The following is a 14,382-nucleotide window of genomic DNA, read 5'->3' as shown; positions in this document are numbered from 1 at the left end:
AAAAAAAGTGAATATCCTATCATTGCATTATTTGTTTGTTTTTTTTTTCAACAATTTTTTTTTCAGTTTTTTTAAATTTTAAGCTTAGCCTGTACATCACAGTTACAGTCAGCTACAAACCAGAAAGAAAAAAAAAATAATAAAACTAAAAAACAGAACTGCCACCAACCTGAAATGAAAGCCAACGTACTAAATCGGAAAAAAAAAACTTTTTCTAATTATTTTTTTTTCTTCTAAACTCTGCAACTAATTTCAGCAGTACACTCTGCCACCGACCATGGCGAGTAGCCTAGACTGTGGTCATTGTGAGCGGTTTTCTTCCCCCCCCCCCCTCTCACCGCGGTGGCCGTACTAGCTGCGTCACAGAATTTAAAAAAAAAAAACTACAAAAACAAAAAAATAATAATAAATCTATCTTCTTTTAAGGTCACTGTGCAAGTTGCATGTGCGTTCCTTCGAGCAGCGTAGGCGTCAATGTTACCGGATGTAGGGTGCTCCGGGTGGGTCCTAAAAGTAGTCTAGGAGCTACGCATCCGGCTGCGGATAATGTCAACATTAACCAGCGTTAGGATGACGTCATCAATAATCTTACTGTGGAGGCACCAATGCTCTAGTGTGTGACAGGAGGATACGGAGGGTCGTCGTGGTTATTAGGCAGGGATATATATACGGGACAGATGGATATAAGGAGCCTATGGACAAGGTTATCATTGATTTAGATTATGCAAAACCAGCACAGCCGGCTGTGCTATTGGTCCATCTTATAGCTCAACTCAAATCAGGTCCTGCAGGCTGCTCACTATGCCTTGCCCCTCAATGGTCACCTGTACCAGGATGCCCCACTCTCCTTTAACGGGCTATGGGAGACTACAACCAGAAAATAACAGCATCACTTCTGTCCGTGGGTATTGTATATCAGAGGCGCCACCGATAGACGAGAGAGGTACAGCTTCTAGAAAACCAAAACCGACCCCTTCACCCAGCTTTATGCAATATTCTTTCGCAGGAACTGCTCCCAGTGCGATCTCTAGCACAAAGCTGCGGAGCAGAGCAGATCCATACATAGTTTTGTAGGCCACAGTTTTAAGAGATATTCATATTTTTCCATTTTACTTCCTGCTCATTCTGCGCTTTGGAGTCCAGTGGGCGGTCTTATTGTGACAGCTTTCCTTGTATATAAAAAGTGTGCATACAGAGAGAGCTGTCAGCCATGAGTAGGGCCGCCCACTGGACTCCTAAGCCCAGAATGAGCAGGAAGTAAAACTGTACGAATGACAAGTCAGAAAATCCTTTACTACGAAATGATATAAAATCAGTCTGCTCGGCTCTTTGCGTCAAACAAATTCCATTTTTTCTGACTAAGGCGAATGGCCACCTTAAAGGTAACGTGCCAACTGGAAAATACAATTCAATCTGCAGGTCACAGGTTTTATAGCAGGAGATTAGCAGAAGGGAACCCAAGAACAATCTGCTATATAACATGCTGCCTGCAGATAGGACACAATGTACAATGTGCTCAGCTACTCCTGCTCTATAACATGCTGCCTACAGATAGGACATTATGTACAATGTGCTCAGCTCCTCCTGCAGATAGGACACTATGTACAATCCGCTCAGCATCATGCTACCTGCAGATAGGACACAATCAACAATATCCAGAACTAAAAGAATAACTTTACCTGCCCCCAGGAGAAGATATTGCAGCCTCTAAATACATCAGTCACACTAGGTGCACTTTTAGAATATATATATCATATACAGATCTGCTGCCTAAATTGTTTGCAAGTGAGTGGTCTTCTATATCTACTATCCACAACTTTTTTCCCCCCACTTATTTACAGAAATGTTTTTGACCCCCCCCCCCTCCTAAAGTTATTTAGAAACTGATATTTGGGATGTGACAAGTACCGTAAATCCTTTTCCGAGTATTAAAGTCTGACTGGTCTGTTACTAGGCGGCCCTAAAAGATGAAAACAAAAACCCCAATACATAAAAATATATGCGTGTTCAAATAGCAGCAGGCAGATATTACATAAAGCCAATGAACGGATACAGCTCTATGGTAAAACACCTCTCTGTGGGTAAATCTAACTGTAGTCAGTAGAACAGTCTTTAGCATTCCTAATCCTTCCCCCCCTTACTCTCCCCCACTACCTCCCTAGTAAAAAAAAAAAATTCCACAAAGTGCGTATAATGTATTTAAATATGGTGATGAAAACTTACTGGGATCCGGAAAGCAGACGGGAGCGCTGTAGCTAGATCGGGGGAAGAGGTTCAGACTATGAGGATAAAATCTGGGATATAGGATTTTTCTTCTTTACAATTTTATATCTATCTATATATATATATTTGTATGTATAAATAAAATGTAAGCTGATATTCAGTGCCATGGCTGACATACTTGAACGGTGTGTGTGTTGCCCTGCTTCCCGTTGTTACCCTAGCCTGTGTGTGATAGGGGCACAGTCCACATACGTAGTAGTACGAGAAGTTTGGAAGCATGGGTATGACCCTATAGAACGCACCGTATACGGAAAGACACAATCCATTGTGACTGCATGGCGCGTCTTTCCTTTACTGTACAGGTTGTGAAGATCCCTGATCAGACTAGCTCTGTTGCAAGACCAAAAAAACAAAAATTGGCAAGATGAAAGGTCCTAGGGACTACTGTATAAGAATCTCAAGTACAATGAACTGTGTTTTCTACCGACTGCACGTTAAAGCTGGCATAAAGCGAGGCCTACCCACTAGGTTGCAGAAGATATAGAGCTGGTGTGTGCACAAAAGCAAAATTCACCACAGCAACGATATGCATGTTGTATAACCCAACAGAAGCGCAGAGAAGAAGCAAGGTGAACCCTGGATACCATTAATGTCTGTCTGGAGTTTGTTTTCCCATGGAGAGATGGTGGCGTGGTGAGCGGAGAAGGGTCTCGCTTCTGTTCTGCTATGTAAAGCTCATCTGTTGAATCAGGGGTGGGGGGTGGGGGGACTCTAGCAGCACGAGGGGAAGCTTTGCGGGAGGTGGAAGAGGCAATGCTATATGCTGCTGTTCTGGTGATTCTGGTATCTGTGCCGCCAAACTTCCTGGATCTTTTTGCACCACTTGTGGGCATTGCCGCTAGGGTCCATCAGGTAATAGGTTCGGTTAGGCTGCGGAGAAAGTGGAAAAAAAAAAAAAAGTTTCATGAAAAATAATCTCAATTAAGAGCCGGATACATCAGACCAAATACCTGAAGAAAACAAGAGATTTCAGCCAAGTGTAAGCAGCCATATGGTTAGCCGGGTAGGTAGCTCACACACTGGGACAGTCACAAGAGCAAAGTAAGACTAGTCTTATCTGCACCAGATTTATAAAAGCAAATACTGGATGAATAATCCGCCACATTATTAAAATGTATAGTTAAACTTTTGGTTCATTTTGTAGAATACACTATACACAATGGGTGGTGTAAAGTTAGTCACTTTTGTTGGCAACAGGGCTGTGGAGTCTAAATCATCAGAAAACGGACTGACTGCCAACTCTACACATAAATGATTATAAAAATTATCAAGTTCCCTTTAAAATGTCTGTCCTGTTCCTCATCTAAGGATAGGGGTGAATAGCCCACAGTCATTCTTTTTAACTATAAGGGGATGGACCAGTAACCAGCAAAAGCAACCAAAATACAGCAATATATACCACCCCAGAAATACTGCATTCAGAGCAAAAAACAAATATACAGATACTGGAGATCTCAGAGCACACAAAAATAAATCCTCTCCTGTATGCACCTGCATCAGGACCCAGAGCAGAGCTGTGCCAGGAGCAGTACAGTAGAGGTGGCAGGTACTTACCACTCCTGTGTCATCTGTCCCAACTCCCAATGCTCTAGGAGCAATAGAGTGGAGCAACAAGAAGAAGTGAACTTCTCAGCTATACTCCCTGCTTATGAACGCTGATGACTGTCAGCAGGGTCCGGACTAGACTGGCGGCTTAACAGGCCGCATGTGGCCTGGCCAAAGGTTGTGCACCCCTGATCTGGGCATGAATGTAGACTGCACTTTATGTACATTCTTAGTAGTGAAGCTCCTCCACTATAGATTGTAGAAAACTGCCAGAGTGATCAGGAAAACATGGCTCTGTAGTCGGAATCAGTGGACATTTCGTTGGTGTTAAAGTCGGGTTAGGGAAATGGAGGAGTACAAAGTTTGGCTTAGACTCTCCAGCTATGGTCAGCGCACGGTGTCCCAACTAGGGCCACACCCAACTTTACACAAAGTCCTGCACCATTTTCTGTTAGAAAGAAGCCAAACCCTCTTGATAAACATTATGTGAGGCAGCCAGAAAAAAATAGCAAAATCTTCGGTCACCCTCCAGCAAGGTGCATCGCGGCTGAGTAGAGTCAACGTGAATGGAAATACTAATATCTCCAGCCTTTAGGCTTGGGCTCTAACTAATTGCTGTAAAAAATGCTGGGATTACCAAAATCCGGCCTCGTGACCCAAGCAAAAAGTTCAACCTAGGTGAAGTTGGCAAAAACTGATCTACAGCAAGTCACATGTGACTAAATGTTCCCAGAAAGACAAGCAATCCACAGGGACCCATGGATTTCATGTAAGGCTACATTCACACTAACGTGTGCCCACTGTGCCAATATACGCACCCCAACGGTCGTGTGAATGTAGCCCAAGGCAGATAATAGCTTTCATATTTATTTTACTTACGGTATGAACAAAAAAAGTTTTAAAATTCTTCGCTTCTGGGCGCAGCTCCTGTGACCATGGAATCTCTCCTTTTAGGACTTTATTTACTGGATCCACATAATAAAGGTGCGGACCTTCTGTAAGAAGCAGCTGACGCCGACGAGCAAACAGCCCCTGAAAGAGAAACGGGTGTGAGATCTAGACCTAGAGAACACACATCCAGGATACTGAGGGCCATGGTGGCATTTAAACACAACTATGCATCCCTCCAGACTGTGGGTCTAGTGACCTGAGCTGGCAGATTCCTACGATTTATTGGTATCTGGCCCTCCACAAGAGTTACTCTAGCTATTAAAGGGGTTGTCCACTTTCAGTAATTGATATGGATTGTGTAGTGAAAAGTTATACAATTTCCCAATGTATTTTCTGTATCAATTCCTCACGGTTTTCTAGATTTCTGCTTGCCATCATTCTATGGAAAGCTTCGTTGTATACCTCCTGTGGATAGAAATCTGTCCCTGGTCATGTGATGTCACATAGGTGCACGACTTTCATTACACAAACCATATCAATTATTTGCAGAGATGGATAACCCCTTTAATAAAAGGGGATCACATTCAGCTGCACTCACCTTTCTTTTATCGACTGGACCCATTTTCAGTATTAAATTGTTTTCTACAAACTGGTGCCTGAAATGACAAAAAAAAAAAAAATAGACTCATCAATGTCCATTAGTGCAAAGTAGAGAAAACATTGAGATGTGAAATGTGCCAGCCTGCAGCTAACACCGTGCCACATTGCCACTCACCTAATGGCAGGCACAGAGGGGAACTTGAGGCTTATTACTCCATAAGCAAGAGCCAAGTGACCTCTAATAATTATTTGCATCCTTTAGCTTGTAGTTTCCACAGCCAGAACCACCGTGACAAACACTCACTATGGTAGCCTATGCTCTATAGAAATTCAAGGTACGGTACCGGAAATCCCACAGTGCATGGAGCGAGTTCCTCAGACAGAACTCGCTTGTAGGCGCCAGGCTTAGGAGTGGGTAAAAGACTAAGATGACACAGAACAGATCTCTTTATAGATCACTATAGCATCCCTCCCCATGCTACTCACCACTGGTTTCCGCCAATTTGTTTCTCTAAAAGTAGTCGCTTTTCCTCCTCGGAGAACTGCAGATCAAGCTCGAAAGAATTATTATCAAGGTCGTGAATGTATTGCTCGATGTTACTATCGCATCTTTGTGGTTGAACAGGTTCTGGTGCGGGTAGTACTGGAGGAGTCACCGACGTTGCTACCTGCATTCCTCCAAACTGGCTCAAGAGGTCATCGTACTGCAAATAAAAAAGGAGGAAACTGTCATGAACCCCTTCCACATTTAAAGCGTACTGTAAAATGCAATATCTATTTAAAGGGACTTATAACCTATAGAAAGGCTATGCCATATATAGTATGTGCCTTACAAAAGCAATGCCACTTATATATAAGGAAGGTTGTGAATGTGAAGCGGGTCTCACATCCATGGCTTATTGGTTCTCTTCCGCAGACCTTCTTGGCAGTTTCTGGAGCTTCAATACAAACAAATAGAATGATTTGTATGCACGGCCACCTCTCTATACACAGCAGCTATAGCGCCATAAATTTTTCTTATGAACATGAGTAGTACCTGGACTCCCCGCATCCGTTATAGAATGCTAGGGGTCCACCAAATAATAATACAGTGGTAACTGGTAGTAACCTGCATAACCAACTTTTACCATGTGTAATAGCAACAGGACCAAAGTTTTCAACAGGCATCCAGCACAAAGTAAAACTACTCATCCCAGAGAATCCCCGGATCCAGAAACATGGCGTTCCAGGATGGCTTAGTTCTGGCATTGGCGCCTTAATGGAAAGCGGAAAACCCTCCTAAAACCCCTTGTTAGAAATACTCCCAGCTATATCCAGAACACTGCCCTTTTAAATAGGCTCATGGCTGTAGGCCCACTACCCAATGGTACAATTCTGGCTGCCATGTTTGTACACATTGCCCACAAAAGATAGAAAAGGGACATGTAGGGCAGACATGGAGAAACAACTACTTTGCATTAGGAGACTACCTTTACTTACAAAGTATAGGAACATTATGGCTCAAGGTGAGCACCACAGTAAAAGGTATTAATAGCCGAACTGGAAGGTGCATACCCATCTAAATTCACTACAAACCCCATTATCTTACTCCATTAAATTCATGATATTCTGATCTAGTCTGCAGGCGAGGAGCCCCTTTAACTCCATTAGGGTTACAACAACTTTCATCACCATCAATCTGAAAGGAAGCTATTCAAATAAGGAAATACACTTTCTGGACAAACAGACCTGGAAAAACACCTCCTAGAGTCAAGGTCTGAATTTCTGTAGTTTGGCTACAGATCAAAAGCGACTGAAAATCAAATAAGCAAATCAGCAGCCATCAGACAGGTTACATATTAGGAGACCACACTGGAGGCCCGAATACCCCTAGTAGTAATCAGACTGCAGCCCACAAGTGGAGATCCCAAGTCATATTGCCATGGAACACCAACCTGTTCTTCACAGACATAAAACTCCTCAGTGTCTCATTTTCAAATCAATATTACCGCCCCTCATCCGCCCTTTGTCTTCATTTGAACGCCCCCTTGCTCGGCCCTACTGTTGACGTCACCTACTCACGTCCTGCCTGCTTGCCGCAACTCTCGCTGACCGCGTCTGGCATTCTCGCGCCTGCGCGGTCAGAATTGCTTGTGCTGTGCGCACAGACATGCGCAGATGAAGCAGTGCCGGCCGGAAGGTCCCCGAATTCATCTGCGCATGCGCCACACTACCTGGGGCGAGTTGTCAGCGTAGTGTGGCGCATGCACAGATGAATGTGGGGACCTTGCGGCCGGCACTGCTTCATCTGCGCATGTCTGTGCGCACAGCACAAGCGATGCTGACCGCACAGGCGCGAGAATGCCAGATGCGGTCAGCGAGAGTTGCGGCAGGCAGGCGGGACGTGAGTAGGTGACGTCAACAGTAGGGCCGAGCAAGGGGGCGTTCAAATGAAGACAAAGGGCGGATAAGGGGCGGTAATATTGATTTGAAAATGAGACACTGAGGAGACGTTTCCCGAGGGTGGGGGGGGGGAATATACTCCTCTCCAACCCCGCCCATTTGGCGACTGGAGTAGTCACACTGCACAGGTCTTTCAAAGGTAAAATATAAAAGTTATCTTTTTCTCTGTAAAGCCGATTCTTGCGATAAAAAATGTTTTGCAGTGTACATGCAATGCTCTATGGGGAAGTGTGGAGGGCTAAAATCGAGGTCTCCTGGTGACAGGTTCCCTTTAAGCAATATTCACAGCTCCCCCCTCCACTTACCTACTGACAACTACCAAACCTGATAACATAATATCTAATTGAGAACTAGCATTCTCAAAAGTTCACCAACAAATAGTTTGCCTGGAAACTATTTTTTTTTTCAGTCTTCTCCTCTCTATGGCTAGCACGGTACAAGCCTACACTGCATCGCATCCGTAGGGCAGATTCACACTGCCATGGTTGTTCCGTGAACCACGTAGTGGTCCAGGATGGCAGTAATCCAATTTATCTCCAAGGTAGGAGAGTGCTGTTCTGAACAATAAGTGGAGACTTTGTTCTTATCTAAACTTATGCAGCTTTGAACGTGAAGTAACCCTGGATTTTATTAATTATGCAAGTCCTTAATCAGGCGACCAAACAGCAGAATTTGCTGCAGGCAATATACATGAGTGAACTTTAGATGCCAGGACTAATTAGCATTTAGCAGAGATCGGGAAAACCAGTCCCAATCTTTTGTTCACCGTTAAGGCCTGTTACACCAAACACCTCAAACATATGCAGTGAATAAGAAGTCCCTATTCTTAGCAATGTAGCCAATTAGTACATAGCAACTCAAAGAGCTACTAAATCCTGAGAGATCTTACATTTCCATAGAACTCTTCATCATCTTCAGCCATAGCAGGCAGGTATGCAGTGAGTTTTGGAGGAGTCTGAAGGTGTAGGTCTTGCCATGTGATGCCATCAAAGAACGAATGAGCTTTAAGGGGTCCGAATCCTCCCATCTCCTCACATCCTAATCGTTTAATTGGGTCTAGAACCTATTAAATAAGAAAGTTTACTGCAGCAGAAACAATAACTCATAGCGGCGTGAAGAGAACATGGCATAATAGGTATACACGCCATACAGGATATTTTTACTCCAAAAGATTTAAGACAACTTACCAGAAGCTTTTCTACAAGGTCTTTAGCTCTAGGGAAGAATTTTTCTGGGAAGTCATATTCCAACTTTATTATCTTCTGAAATATAAGGTATTCATTGCTGCAACAAACAAAATAAAAAAAATTAAATTAAAAAAACCCCACAACACACAGCAAATCAGTAATTATGGAGAAATGCATATTAACACGTGAAAGCTATAGCATTTCTCATTGTAATTAATGTTACACTTACCCGGCCCTGAAAGGTGGTAATCCAGCTACTAATTGATAAATAATGCAACCCAGTGCCCAAAGGTCTGAACTAAAAGAGGGAAAACAACAAAATATTAAAATACAAAATATTAATAACCACAGTTTTAGGTAGTTACATTCAGAAATTAAAAAAAAAAAATTTACATTACTTACTGCAGATTCGGTTTGGACGTCATAAATTTTAATTTAAGGTCTAACCCAGATTTTTTTTTTTTTTTTTTTAAAAAGGAAAAGAAAAAACCAAAAACTTTCTAAAATTGCAAAAAAGGGCCCATAGCACAATCAAGGAGCGACTTAAGGAGTCTGTTTGATACTGTATGGAAAGATAGGCGCCTCTGTAGATTTGAAGCAATTGCTACAAACAAGTCGCCATTGTCACCAACCATAATGCTGCAACAGAGCAACATCAGCCGCTACAGGTCGTAATGGCGCAGAACTGCTGCCAGATTCCACATCTCCTTTGTCCCCCCTGTTTATTCATGCACTGGCCACTAGTATGTGGTGCCCAGCCCCCCCACAGAGAAACAAAAAAAAAAAAAACACACAACTCCCTCCCCTGTAGATTATGCCTCATGACTGTTACTCCCATGATAAAACACTCTTAGATGTAACGAATCCAAGGACACAATTTGTGGATTCAAAGCATAATATTTTTATTATCAACCACTAGAGGTCACCACCTCGTCAGCCAGGTTTGGGTTACACCCCCATGGCTGGGATTTCATATACGGGCAAATGGGAGCCCCGAGTTGTTACACACACTATATCAGACATGGGTTACACCCAGAACGCTAGAATGGACACAAAGATAAAAGTATTTTTAACATTTGTATTCATAACATTTTTTTCTTACACCACTGTGGTTCCCGGATGCGGTATAAGATGTAGGGTGACCAATGCATTATAAGATGCTTCCCAAGTACAGGAAGCTTTACAGTATAATGTAACAGGATTTAAAATATTAATTTACGTCTGAACCACACAATCTCCGCAGGAATTTAACCCGAGAGTCAATTAGGAATATCACACAATGACAACAGGCTGCCCATCCAGCGGGCACATTTCCCCCGTGGTTGAGATGCCACATTCTGTAAATGTCTTTATTTGTAAATGTCTTTATTTGTACATGTTCCCCATAATCTGTAAAGCGATATGGAATTTGATGGCGCTATATAAAGATAATTATTGAGGACATGGAGGTTCAGATACATATTTTAGTGTCCACCGTCTGTCCTGGCAATCAGATCTTACATGTATACAGGATAGGTAAAAAGTCACTCATGGAAACCGACTGTAAGGCTCCCTGCACACAAACATGTCCTATGCCCTGAGTAGCACATGTTAGGCTGGAGATGTGATGGGATGAGCGCTCCTCATCTCTCCCCTCTCCGTGCTGCCGGGCCAATCTTGGAGCACACTCCAATCTTTTTTTTTTCCCCGGCGATGACATGGTGACACAAGTGTATGCTCACAATACTGTGCACTCCCATTGTGGCCATACGATAGATGCTTTACGTAAAGCTACATATGGCTGCCATATACAGTCTACAGCAAGGGGCCTCAAGGAAATCTACCATTGAGAATCTACATATGCAGACATAAATCAGTAGTTTCCTCCTGCATGCATCAACCCTACACTGCTTGTTAAGGTCCATCTCATTTCATGTTCTTGGCCAGTGTCGGTGAACCTATGGCACGGGTGCCAGAGGCGGCACTCAGAGCCCTTTCTGTGGGCACCTGGGCCATCACCCCAGCACACCAGCCAGGACTCAAAGAATCTTCCCGCAGTTCCAAGCAACTTAAAAGATGCTGCTTTCAGTCATATATTAAGTGATACTTCACTACTTGGGTATGTAGGAAGAGGGAGAATGAGTAGACAGGGACGAATTAGCTTTCGAAGACCTCCTGCTGGCCCCACAATTCTCTGTGTACAGAGGGACACTGGCAAGAAGCTAAAATGATGAAAATTTTCCATCTTGTCCTCAGGAGGCCAATATGATCGAACCTTGTTGAAGAACAGGGAGCAATAAGTTACTGCTTTAATTTTTGGTTGGCACCTCGCAATAAATAAGAGGTGTTTTGGGTTGCAGTTTGGGCACTCGGCCGCTAAAAGGTTCGCCATCACTGTTCTAGCCAAAAACACTCTTATACGTATACAAATAGGTGTAGAGTGCTGCCTTCTTGCGCGTCCCTAATTTCTGCTTGCGATGAGTGTGTGCCTTCTGCATAGATAGATTCCCATGCAGAGCGTCACAGGCTTTCCACCAGTCTGCAGAAGCACAATGGCAATGTGTAAGGCAGCACCACTCCAGATGCTACTGGGACATGGAGTAGCCTTAGCACACAGCGCAGCCGCTCCACGCTCTAGTAGTCTTGTAAGTTAATTTGCATGCAGCCAATATAACGGTTTTTATTAAAAATTTGCTAATTTTCATGGAAAATACACCTATATGTAGATTCACAATGGTAACATTGTCCTTAACACTGGAGATACAATTTTTGTTGCTGTTTTATGTTGCAATCGTTTTGAGCTAAAGCCAGGAGAATTTGGAAATATAAAGAAAAGACTTAGAACTCATGCAAACGTTATGGGTGCTCTGATCTGGCAAAATGTGGCTGGATCATGACCCCCGATCACAGTGCAGTCTCCAGCCGTATGAAGGGCCTTAAACTTCTCTTTTAAGCTGAATCACAATCGCACTACATGTTTAAAAAAAAAAAAAAAAAAAAAAAAAAACAACAACTGCGGTAAAGTTTGCTCCATCATAACCATCATGCGTCTTGCCTGTAACACATGAACAAGTTTGTTCTAACCAAACTTGCTCCGTGTCTCGGCTTGATTTATCTATGAGAAAACTCATGCACCACAAGGCTTAGGAAATGAACAGTTAAATAAAATATCAGTACAAACATTTAGCCTATGTCTGGAGAGATTCAAGCTTAGGGTAATTACGTAGTTAATACTAGAGGTAAAAACTTTACCAGGACTTTGTATATTTAAGTCTCACAACCAACATACAAACAGCCTAACGGAGGCCAATGAGGAATCTGTGTTGGTCTCTACGCGTTAGGATTTTCAACATGAATTCAAAATGAGATAAACCAAGACTCCTCTCGTCACAAGGACATAACCTGTGAATGCACATTATACTTGCCTTTTACATGCCGATTTTTCTGTCAGAAGCTCAGGAGACACGTATTGTGCTGTCCCCACAAATGAATTTGCCCGTGCTAGAAAAAGAAAATATACACATTATCTGCATCCACCAACAACAAAGAGGATTGCCAAGAGATTTATAAATGGAGCTCAGGTTTAGAAGGAGGAATGCAACTCAGAATTAGGTCAATATTGATCATGAACTTTTGGTCAAGATCGTGGTACATACCTTGCCGGGTGTCGGATGACAGCACCTTCGCTGTCCCAAAGTCTGTGATTTGAATGTGCATGTCCTCACTAAGCAAAATGTTTTCCGGCTTCAGGTCTCTGTGAAGCAACAATTGTTTCAATTACTAAATATTCTTCAAATAGAATTAAAATGCATCTACTATCAGACTCCATCATGATAAACCAGGGACACTTCCTCAAAATCCCAGGCACTGCCTGTGGTAATCTTCTTATATATTTGTTATTCAAGGCCTCCCACCTTCTAAAATCAACTTTTATAATTATGCTAATTAGCCTGAAGGGCTCCCCATGCTGTCACAGTTGGAGGGGAGGGAAAGTGCTCATGTACAGTGAGATTATAGCAGGCAGAATGGGCAGTGCTGAGGGAGAAGAGGGGGGAGGCTGTGATGGTGTAAAAGCCTATAAAGCTACAGCACAGAGAGGCTCAGACAACACCCCTCCCCAGAGCTCTTCAAGCTCATTAGAATAATTTTAAAAGTTGATTTTATAAGAAAAGAGGCCATGGATAACAAATAAAAAAATTACCACAGTCATGGTGCTTGGATATATGAGTAAATGTCCCCGGTTATTGTGCTTTATTTAGACAGAAGATTTCCTTAAAGCCAAATTTTTATTTTAAAATTTTTACCCTTTTCATAATCTCACCTGTGAATAATTCCCTTCTCATGTAGGTATTCTAAAGCGCGAACAATTTCAGCAGAATAAAACCTTGTGCACGTTTCATCAAAGGAGCCGATCTTCCTTATGTACTTCAGTAGTTCGCCATTTTTGGCATAACTAAGGCCAAAGTCTGCAGCCCTTTGTCAAGGAATAATTTCATGCTGAAAGACGGAGTTCATTTCCTTCTCGATGGGTCCTAGGCAGTCCGTAAAGCTGCATATGAGGATTACACCTAGTACAATTTAAAAAGGACTCAAGACTTACAAACCTTCATGACCCGTACAGCACAGCCATCGCAGCAGGGGGTTAGCTGTACATCCCACCCAGCAAGCATCCGCTATACTAGATGCACTTACAAGGGGTGAAAGATAACATCCAGACCTAGGGTCACTTGTAATAAAGGATACATAGCTTTTCAACATCTTGAAATGTGAAGTAGAGCTTGACAAAGAACGGATGATCCAACCGTGACATGACATCTCTTTCCCGCGTCACATATGGTACCTTATTCTCCTTTACAATGTGACGTTTCTGTAGAATTTTAACTAGAAGTAAATAGAAAAGATTTTGAAGTTAATTAGGAGGTGCGATCGTGTACGACGAGGCTTTGTTCATTTCAAAATCCCATTGATTCTCAGCTAAAGAAACTTTACAGACCCATACATCTCCATGGCAAAACCAGACAGACAACTTTTTGTCACCAAAGCTGCACACAATCTTTAAAAGGGATTACAGTATTGGCCTTTAAGATTTCATTGGTGGTAGTGGCAGATCTCCTGCTCTCACAAATCAGCTACTTGAAGTGGCAGTGGTTCTTGAGAGAATGGCTATCCAAATCTACAACTTGACCTGGATGAAGGCAAGTCCCTCCTGCGCTTGATGAAACACTACAGTCTCTTCAATAAACGGATGGCAAAAGTGTCAGTCCTCCAGATCCAGCATCAAGGACCTATCCTATAGGTCAGTGATGGCGAACCTTTTAGCAGCCGAGTGCCCAAAAAGCAACCCAAAACCCCCCCTTATTTATCGCGAGGTGCCAACCAAAATTTAAAGCAGTAACTTATTGCTCCCTGTTCTTCAACAACTTTCAATCATATTGGCCTCCTGAGGACAGCAACA

The 14,382-nt window shown here is 42.8% G+C and overlaps 1 protein-coding gene across 1 annotated transcript in view; it reads right to left on the bottom strand.

Annotated features, from left to right (window-relative positions):
• Window positions 1–326: 326 nt before the first annotated feature.
• The window catches only part of PDPK1 (3-phosphoinositide dependent protein kinase 1), a 30,630-nt gene continuing 16,574 nt past the window's right edge, over window positions 327–14,382 (bottom strand). The window contains exons 4-14 of the mRNA XM_072120400.1: window positions 13,671–13,808; window positions 13,249–13,393; window positions 12,584–12,681; window positions 12,353–12,428; window positions 9,178–9,246; window positions 8,949–9,045; window positions 8,651–8,824; window positions 5,806–6,023; window positions 5,318–5,375; window positions 4,708–4,860; window positions 327–3,153 (exon numbers count right to left, since the gene is read on the bottom strand). Coding sequence (XP_071976501.1) covers window positions 3,040–3,153; window positions 4,708–4,860; window positions 5,318–5,375; window positions 5,806–6,023; window positions 8,651–8,824; window positions 8,949–9,045; window positions 9,178–9,246; window positions 12,353–12,428; window positions 12,584–12,681; window positions 13,249–13,393; window positions 13,671–13,808 — 1,340 coding nt within the window. The 3' untranslated portion in view covers window positions 327–3,039. The remainder of the gene's footprint in view (window positions 3,154–4,707; window positions 4,861–5,317; window positions 5,376–5,805; window positions 6,024–8,650; window positions 8,825–8,948; window positions 9,046–9,177; window positions 9,247–12,352; window positions 12,429–12,583; window positions 12,682–13,248; window positions 13,394–13,670; window positions 13,809–14,382) is intronic.

Source organism: Engystomops pustulosus, chromosome 8 (assembly GCF_040894005.1).
Source record: "Engystomops pustulosus chromosome 8, aEngPut4.maternal, whole genome shotgun sequence".
Taxonomy (NCBI): domain Eukaryota; kingdom Metazoa; phylum Chordata; class Amphibia; order Anura; family Leptodactylidae; genus Engystomops; species Engystomops pustulosus.
The sequence above is the reverse complement of the archived record's forward strand: the minus strand, read 5'-3'. Positions and strand labels throughout refer to the sequence as shown.